The 9,455-nt window shown below is 51.4% G+C and overlaps 1 protein-coding gene across 5 annotated transcripts in view; it reads left to right on the forward strand.

Annotated features, from left to right (window-relative positions):
• MTHFS (methenyltetrahydrofolate synthetase) overlaps positions 1-9,192 on the forward strand; it is a 36,176-nt gene extending 26,984 nt beyond the window's left edge. For 4 of the 5 annotated variants that reach the window (XM_038533024.1, XM_038533027.1, XM_038533025.1 and 1 more), the window contains exon 3: positions 6,509-9,192. In XM_038533024.1, the coding sequence (XP_038388952.1) occupies positions 6,509-6,738 (230 nt within the window). In that variant the 3' untranslated portion in view covers positions 6,739-9,192. The remainder of the gene's footprint in view (positions 1-6,508) is intronic. The other variant, XR_005357126.1, reaches the window with a different exon arrangement.
• Positions 9,193-9,455: the final 263 nt, after the last annotated feature.

The following is a 9,455-nucleotide window of genomic DNA, read 5'->3' on the forward strand; positions in this document are numbered from 1 at the left end:
CCGCTCTGCTACCTGTAAGGTACAGGTGCTTCTGGTGCTTTCTCCGTCCCTTTGCCTGGTTCCATGTGCATCTCTTAGCATCAGGAGCCGTGTGTGTTGAATCTTCATCAGTCCGGGCGGCAAGGCCTCAGCTTTCTCTCCGAGAAGCTGATTGCCCTTCTGGAGGGATTTGACATGCTGCTCTCTTCTTCCTGAAACTCTTTCCTTATCTTCCAGGACAGGGTCAGTGCCCTGCAGCCCGCGGACCACACCTGGCCTGCCACCTGTGTCTGTGATAAAACTTCCTCAGAGCACAGCCATGCCTGTTTGTGGGCAGAGTACATGGTTGTGACACAGACCCCGTGGCCTGCAAAGCCTGAATTCCGTGTTCTCTGGCCCGTTACAGGAAGTTTCCTCGCCCTGTTCTACCACCTTGTCTTCCCCTGCCCTCCTTCCACACCCAGAGCTGAGAGGACGAGTGATAGCCTGTTCTAAGGGGAGGCTGGAAAAGCTCTGGCTGAAAAATCACTGAGTACTGAGGCATCTCCAGCCCTTTCCCTGCTGCCTGACTCAAGAAAGAGTGTGACATTTCTTAGTTAAAAGAGGGAAGCTCTTAGAGGGAAGCTCTTATCCTCAGCATAGCCTGGGTCTGGGCTGAGGCAGTCACAGGCACAACCTCGTCTAATTGTTGTGCCCAGCCTGCAGCGGTGGACACAGGTTCCAGCTGCATCGCCAGCTCAGGAGACGGAAGCCTGAAGCGTAGGAGCACAACCAGCCAAGAGCTGTGGGACCAGGGCCCAGGCCTCCACGGTGGGCTGCCTCCAGAGGGCACTGGTGCTTCAGAGCCAGCACGAACCCTAAGGCAGCCCATGTCTGAGCAGATGTACCATGGAGCTGGGCGACCGTCCTGAATCTTGGCCTGTAGTTCTGGAGTGCAGAATCACATTTGAAATCTAGCAAAACCGGGAGAGAGACACCCTCCAAGCCGTGACCCTGCAGAGGAGTCCTGTGACTCCCAGAGAGTACTTACTGAGCAGTGGGGTGCAGTCCAGGGGCCATGGGGGTGCTCTGAGGACTGCACAGGAGTGAACACATCAGGTGGGGTCTCCCCGTGTGTTGTACTGTGTCCCTGTCCTTTCTCACCGAGCATCTGGTGAAAGTAGAGCCATGCCAGCGGCTCATAGAGAATCTGGGCACAGACTGAGCGTTTTTACCTGTTCTCCTTGGTGAGTTTTGACTTTGCAGTGCGTGAGGGTAGGTCTGGGGTCCACCCTGTTAGCAGGTCGGCCCAGGGTAGGAGCAGCGCATGCCAGGGGCACTTGTAAGCCTGTGTGTGACCATCAAGCCCAATCAGTGCCGTGCCTCTGGGGGACGGAAAGCCTCCAGTACTGTGTTGTGAAAGTGTGAGGAGACCAGGGAGTGCGTGGGGGAGGGGGAGGCATGCGTGTGACCGGTGGGGAGGACACAGCAGGACCTTCTAGTGACAGCAAGTAGATTTCCTTCCATAGCAAGGAAACTGTGTTTCAGGAAAACACTTGGATTCATCAGGTGGATACAGGCCAGATGGGGATTCCAAGGACCTGAGCTGGGACTGCAGGTGACCCTGTGGTTGAAGGGTGTGGCGATGCCCATCCTGTGGGCTGGGGGGTCCAGCAGCAACACCCCACACAGGATGTCTGGACCTGCTCTTAACACATCCTGTCACCCGAGAACACCAGAGCCATTCTCCTTGCTCACTCATAGAGCTCACGTTGAACAACCGGGCGAGGTAACACTTACACCATCTCATCCCATGATGTTGCCTCCTTGATCCAAACCCAGACTTTGGAGTTGCTACATCAGGGGTTGCCATGCTCAGGTTGGCCCGTTCTGTAGAGGATAGACGTGTCTCTCAGGCCTCCTTTGGCCTAGAAGTCTTATTCAGACTTCATGCATGAAGGGTACCTTGGACAGCGTTGTGGCGGTCTCGGAGATTCTGGGGCGGGGTGGGGTCGCGTGGGCGGGCAGAGACATGTCCTGTGAGGGACTAGAAATGGATATTTTCTTGTCTGTCTCCTTCCTTCCTTCTCTTCCTCTGGCGGCCTGGAGGTGTGTCCTCTGAAATTCTACCATCTATTTTTTGTGTATTGACTGGTAGAAATCCCAGTTTCCTCCTGGCTTTCCTTTAGTATCTTTGCCTTTTTTTATGGAAAAAAATGTGGTAGATATAACATGAGATCCACCCTGTTAACAAAATGTAGGTGTGCGGTGCATGCTGCCCGTGGGTGTGGTGTTGGACAGCAGACCTTTGCTGTATCTCCTCATCCTGCCCTGCTGACGCTGGTGCCCACAGCAGCCCCCATCTCTCCTCCCAGCCTCCCGCAGCCACTGCAGTACGTTCTGCTCCTGGGGGTTTGGCTGCTTCAGGTGCCTCCTGTGAGTGACTCATGCAGCATTTGTTCTCCTGCACCTGATTTTTTTCCCTTCACCTGATGTACTCAGAGCTCCTCTAGGCTGTTGCAGGTGACTGACCGGAGTCCCTTCTTTCTCATGGCCGAGTCGTATTCCAGTGGATGTGCCACATTGTGTTTATCCATTCATCCATCAGTGGACATCGAGGTGTTTCTTCCTCTGAACTACTGTGAGTAGGGCTGCTCTGAACATGGGTGTACAAATACCTCTTCAAGATGGCAGATTTCAGGGGTGTTTTGGCTAAATACCCCGGAAATGGGACTACTAGTTGTTCTACTTTTAATTTTTTTAAGGAACTTTATACTGTCTTTCATAGTGGCTGTACCTTTTTATATTCCCAGCATCAACATACAAGGGTTCCAGTCTCTCCGTAGGCCTCACCAACATTTATTACTTATTTATTACTTACTTATTTATTACTTACGTATTTATTATTATTGTTTTTTTAATGGACATCCTAACAGGTGTGAGGTGGTATCTCATTGAGGTGTTGATTTGCATTTCCTGGATGATGAGTGATGCTGAACATCCTTTTATGTGCCTCTTGGCTCCTACACTGAATCGGGGAGACAGGAAATCTGAACAGGCCAATTACTAGTAACAAAGTTGGATTGGTAATCAGGAAACTCCCAACAGGGGGGCCTGCCTGGTGGCTTAATCAGTTGAGCGTCTGACTCATGATCTCAGCTCAGGTCTTGAGCTCAAGGTTGGGCTCCACTCTAGGCATGGAACCTACTTCAAAAACAAAACAACAACAACAAAAAACAACCAAAAACCAAAGCCAAAAAACTCCCAAAGCAGTCCAGGGCCAGATGGCTTACAAGGGAACGCTACCAAACATTTAAAGAAGAGTTAATCCTTAGTCTCCTCAAACTATTCCAAAAAAAAAGGTTTCCAAATTCATTCCATGAGGGCAACATTTACCCTCACAACAAAACCAGATAAGGACACTACAAGCAGAAAATTACAGGCCAGTGCCCCTGATGAACACAGAGCAAAAATCCTCAGCAAAGTGCTAGCAAACCACATTTAACAACATGTTTAAAGGGTCACTCACCACAGTCAAGTGGGATATATCCCAGGGAGGCAAGGATGGCTCAATATTCACACATCTGTCACCACGGCACACACGTTCACAAAATGCAGAATAAAAGTCATGATCATTATAATAGTTGCAGAAAAAGCATTTGACAAAATTCAACATCTGTTTATGATGAAAGCTCTCAATGAAGTGGGTCCAGAGGGAACATAAGTCTGCATAGTAAAGGCATATAGGAGAGACCCACAGCCAACATCACAGTTGAAGGGGAAGACCAGAGCTTGCCCCAAAGTCAGGAACAAGACAGGATGTCCATGTTCACCACTTTTATTCAGCATAGTCCTGAGTTTTTTAGCCACTACAGTTAGAGAAGAAAAAGAAAAAGCATCCAGATTGGTATGGAAGAAGTAAAACTTCCTCTATTTGCAGACGACCTGATACTGTATATAGATAGTCCTACAGACTCCCACCAGAAAGCTGCTAGAATCGATAATGGATTTCAGTAAGGTCACAGGATACAAGGAATCCGCAGGAATCCTATGCCTGTTGGCCGTTGCTGGTCTTCTCTGGAGAATTGTCAGTTCAGGTTGTTGAATCTGGTGTTGTCATTTTGCTATTGAGCAGTGGGGATCACTTGGCCTGTACCTTCCATATCTTCATGCCCTGCCTGACCTGGCTGCCTTGCATGTTCTCTGATCCTCAGCGGGGTCCTTACACCCTGACTGTTCCCTCCTTGTCACTCTGCTCCTGCCACCTTTTCCTTACTCTCTGAAACGTACTCAAACCCAGTTTTGGCACCTCCATGCAAGCCTTGGTCCCACCAGGTTCCAACAAGCCCTTCCCTGACCAGCCAGCCAGGCGGGCTCTCCCTCTGTTGAAGCCTTCTAGAGCTTTCTGTCCTGTTGCTTTGGGGGCAGTTGGCAGAGCATGCCGTGCATTGGAATAGGTGTTACACATGTGCTTGCTTTATTTTAGCTGAGCCCCATTCCCTAGAGGGGGAGGAAGCATGCCCCCGGAGGACTTTACAGAAAGTGCCCTGATGGACTCTAAAGAGGCAGGAGCCTCAGAAAAAAACGTGTGTGCGTATGCTGTACAGATGACAGAGCTGAGCTTCCAGCCCACGTCTGCTCGGCAACAAAAAGGACCCGGAGCCAGCAAAGTCTCTATGCACAAGCCGCTGTTAATCCCATGAGAGAAAAAGGAGCAGGACAGGGTCAGGGAGGGGAAAGGTCAGTGACCAGGGTTTGGGTTGGAAGAGACCAGCAGGTTTCACAGAAGGTCAGGACTGTGGTCTGAGGCGGGCTCTGCTGGGTTCTGGCAGGCACGGGTCAGCAGGTGTGTCCCGGGTTCAGCTTGCACTTCTGCAGGGACTCAGAGCAGCTATTGATGGCGGGGGGCCGGCCTAGCTGGCAGTATGAACACCGCTACCCTGAACACCCCGTTCCCAGCCCTGGTATGTCCTTGGCAGCAGTGCTGTGTGAGAGCTTCATCCATGCTAAGCTTCGGGTCCCCCAGAAGCCCCCAGGTGGCTTTCCAGAGGCCAAGGACCGGCAGAGGAAGGCTGCTGGGCACAGCCCTGAGTTGGACATGTGGTGTGGCTCATGATTAGTGCTGGTCTGTCATGCTCCCTGCTAGAGCCTAGAAGGGCTGTTCTGTGGGCCTCACAAAATCCATGCAGGTTCTCCACCTTGTGATCTTTGCCGCCTTCTTCATGAGGCTCCCCACACCTTCCACTGCCGTCAGATCTCTGCAGCCTCCAAGACCCTGCCTCATGCCCTGAGCCTTAGCAACCTGCTCTGTCTTGATGATGCCACAGAGCATCATCTGATGGTCCCTGTGTCCCTGGGAGGGTTCCAGCCAGAGGACAGCTAGGGGGCCCCGTGTGTACCTCTGGAATATCCCTGGCTGGCTCAGCCTGCTCTCATGTGAATCCAGGGAAGCTGGCAACCTGGCAGGCCTTGGCTCTCCAGTGGGAGGGGAAATGAAGTGGGTACCTTGGTGCTGGTAGCAGCTAACCTGCTTTGCTCACTGCCTCTCAGAACAGCTCTGTCCTTCCTGGCTTCTTTCTGACCCTTTCTCCCTCCTCCGTTTGTCATTATGCTGGGACATTGGCTCTCTAACCCGGCAGATAGGTAGGATCTCCTGGATTCTTTTTTTTTTTTTAAGATTTTATTTATTTATTTATTTATTCATTCATTCATTCATTCATTCATTCATTCATTCATTCATTCATGAGAGACACACATAGAGAGAGAGAGGCAGAGACAGAGGTAGAGGGAGAAGCAAGCTCCCTGCAGGGAGCCCGATGTAGGACTCGATCCCGGATCGCGGGATCACGCCCTGAGCCAAAGGCAGACGCGCAACCACTGAGCCACCTGGGTGCCCCAGATCACCTGGATTCTTGAAAGAAAGATTAAAAGTTCCTAGTCTCTGTCCTTGGAGATTCTGTTTAGGTGTGGACGGGCTCTGGGAACCTGATGATTTTATACATATAGATGACCCTTGAACTACCTGGGGGATAGAGGTGCCAACCCTATATGCAGTCGAAAATCCATGTGCAACCTTTGATTCCTGCAGACCTAACCTGCTGATGGGCTCCTGGTGACCAGAAGCCTTGCCAATGATGTGAACAGTTGATGCTCACGTATTCTGTATGCTATTTGTGTCACGTACTGTGTTCTTAGAATAAAATAAGCTCTAGGAAGAGAAACATTAGGAAAGTCTCAGGAAGAGGGGGGTACGTGTATGGCACTGTTCTGTAGTGAAAACATTTCTGTATAATGACTTCCACAGGACAGACCCATGTTGTTCAAGGTACACACAGAACATCGGGAGGGTTGGATGATGGGCATGCGGGGTGCTGGGTGTTACGTCCTTCTCTGTTTGGCTCTGTACGTGTTGGATTTTCTAGAGTGCTCACACATTTCTTTAGCAATCAGAGAGGGGATCGATGTCATTCCAGAGTGGAACCCAGACTCCCGAGGGGTCGTCTCTTTCAGGGACCATTCACCCTCTTCACTGTGTCCTTGTCTCCCACAGGCGGATTGGATCTCATCTTCATGCCGGGTCTCGGCTTTGACAAGCACGGCAACCGCTTGGGCCGGGGCAGAGGCTACTACGATGCATACCTGAGGCGCTGTTTGCAGCAGCAGGACGTGCCGCCCTACACCATGGCCTTGGCCTTCCGAGAGCAGATCTGCCCCCAGGTCCCTGTGGACGAGAATGACATGAAGGTTGATGAAGTCCTATACGAAGAGTCCTCGACATAAAGCCTGATGCCTGCAGCTGACATCAGGGTTTTGCCCCAGAGAAAAGCTAGTCTGTCCCTTCTCCCTGGTCGGGACATCAGCGTGAATATGGACTGCTGGCTGCTTGCGTACCTGCAAAACACCTGATGTTAAATCACCCTCCAAAATCAGCGGTAGATTGTGAATGAACATGGGGGTGGGGACCACATGACCTGCAGCCATCTCTCTGGTCACCGTGACAGGCGTGTTCCTCCAGCACATGCCCCTTGTTTGTGAGGGGCTGTGGTCTGCCCTGAGTGTGAGAGCAAGGTGAACCCGGCTGCTTGGACATGGTCTCGGCAAGTCCCGTCGTGGGCCTGGTCAGCTTTTGGCAGACGGCTGAGGATCTGTCCATGTGTTTGTGTACAGGGTTCCCCCAGAATATTCTAGGGCTTCATCATGACTTTATCTGCTCACCCTGAGATTCTGTGTCCGATGCTTTGTAGGTTTGGATGGTTAGTGGACTGGACCCTCAGATGATTTAAATGCTCTGCTTCTGTCTCTGCTGTGCCGTGTGTCAGTCAATTATGAGTTGACGATCTGATATTCTGTCTGTTAGCGATTCTTTGTTTGCTTGTGGTGTCTGCTTTGGAAATGAAATGTGCCGTGGGCTGCACGCTGGCAGATGGCATCACAGCGAGGGAGTGGTGATTTTGTGCGGCAGGTTTGCTCGTGACCAGAAGCCCATGAGATTTCCTGAACACTGTGCTCCCCCCCACCCCCCGCCCCGCACTGCCTGCACCCGGTCCTGTGGCATTTGCCATCCGAGTGCTGCTGACATCCATCCCTTACCAGGTCCCATCCCATCCTGTCCGTCTGTCCTTGTGTCCAGGCTCTGGCGTCTCTGGGCCAAGTGAGCAGGCGACTCTCATCTGGCCTCTGCTGCCTGCAGTCTGGAGCTTTGCACTCTGTTCCCCAAATGATCTAAGTGACCTTCTGGAGCGTGAATCCGACGGGGCAGCAGCCCTGCTTGGAGGCTTTCAGGGGGCATTGGGGGCCTCCCGGGGAGTGGGGAGTGGCTGGATGCTTCTCCTGTAGGAGGTCCTTCCCCCTCGCTGATGGAGATCTCCCCCCTGAGCAGCATGGGTGTCTCTTGCCCCTTGCGCCTTGTGGGCATGCCTATGCCGCCAGCCATGGTGCCCTTTTTCCTCTCTAGCTGAAGCTCCCATCTCTCCTTTAAGACTCAGCTTAGGGTTACCTCTTCCGTGAGGTTCTCCTAGAGGCTCCTGGGCAGAGTTAGTGTCATTGCACTTATACAAACAGCCCTGGTCCACATCCTCCTGTCCTCCTGCCGTATGCATCCACTGTGAGCTCCAAAGAGGAGGGATGATGCTAGCATTTCTCATTCTTAACAAACACCTGCACATATGGCCGGTGTCTGAGGATCTGTGTGAATGAGTTCATTGAACATGCAGAAGTGTTCCATTTAAGGCATGGATCCATGTTCTCTGGATAATAGCATATGATTTGGTGTTCTGTGTGTAAAAGTAAAAAATATTTTAAAATGTGTGATTCTGAGATTCAGGAAGGCCAGAGGGGTACAGGCCTCCCACCTGGCAACAGTGAACACGGTGATTAGGAATGAGCAGTGACCCATTGTGCAGAGGGTATCGGGAAGGAAAAAATCCCTGACGATGCAGGTAATGTCCATCAGGGCATCGGCAGAGGCTGAATACAAGGCCTCCAGGCCCAGAAGCGAGCCAGCATGGTCTGGGGCCTGGACAAGGGGACAGTCCAGGTAGTAGGTCTGAACAGAGACGGTTCTTTGAACTGGGGAGTTGGGAGATAGAGCAGAGCCCCAAAGTCTCTCTTCGATTCCTGCCCTGCCCTAGCACTGAGTGTAATTTGACAAGGTAAACCGTGGAGTCTAGTCCACCCAGCAGATGGTAACCAAGAATGTTTAGTCACCATTCCCACTAACATGGGAGCAATGTGTGTTTCCAGGTGTGGACGGCTCCATGCAGAAGCCGAGGTCCTGGTCACGGTTCTCCGTTTTTTTCTTCCAGAGATCATTGAAATTCAGTTTGTCACACTGCATTTTAATCATGTGCTTGCACGCTCATCTCCTCCTCACGGGCACATGCGCTGCCAGGTGTGGGGCTCACTGAAAGCCCCCAGCACAAAATAAATAGTAAATTCTCGTGTGCAGGCTGCCCTGGCTGTGTTGTGCCCTCACTGCTGTTTTTGCTGGCCGCTATCTGCTGCCCTTTCAGCTTTGTCTCTGGACTGGGTCATTCTAGAGCACAGTGTCACTGTGGCTGCGTGGCCCTCCCCCTCGGTCCATGCTCGGCCTTGTGCACACCCCGCTTCACGCATCTCACAGTCATTGTCCCTCCTGGCCTCCTGCCCTCAGAGGGGTGAGCTCTCATGCCTGGGAGCCCCTTCCCCAAATGTAGGTTTCTATGCCTAAAAATAAACAACAAATTCTTTTCCGGATAACATTTTATGCACAAGTGAAAGAAGAGGAGACGGTTAAGACGGTCTGTTACCTGTAGTCTGGATGTACTTAATTTCTAAAAGGGAAAGCAGTGATGGAAAGTTTTTGGAAATGTACTGTTTTTGAAAACCTTATTTTAATTCCCTTGGAATGATTGAAACGTCTGGTTCTAATTTCACTTTATTCCAGTGTTGGTTTTTAAGGGCTTTTATAGCTGAAAATGATACCTTCCAGAGATAAGCAGATCCAAAGGGAAGCACGA

This window comes from Canis lupus, chromosome 3, assembly GCF_011100685.1.
Source record: "Canis lupus familiaris isolate Mischka breed German Shepherd chromosome 3, alternate assembly UU_Cfam_GSD_1.0, whole genome shotgun sequence".
In the NCBI taxonomy this organism is placed as follows: domain Eukaryota; kingdom Metazoa; phylum Chordata; class Mammalia; order Carnivora; family Canidae; genus Canis; species Canis lupus.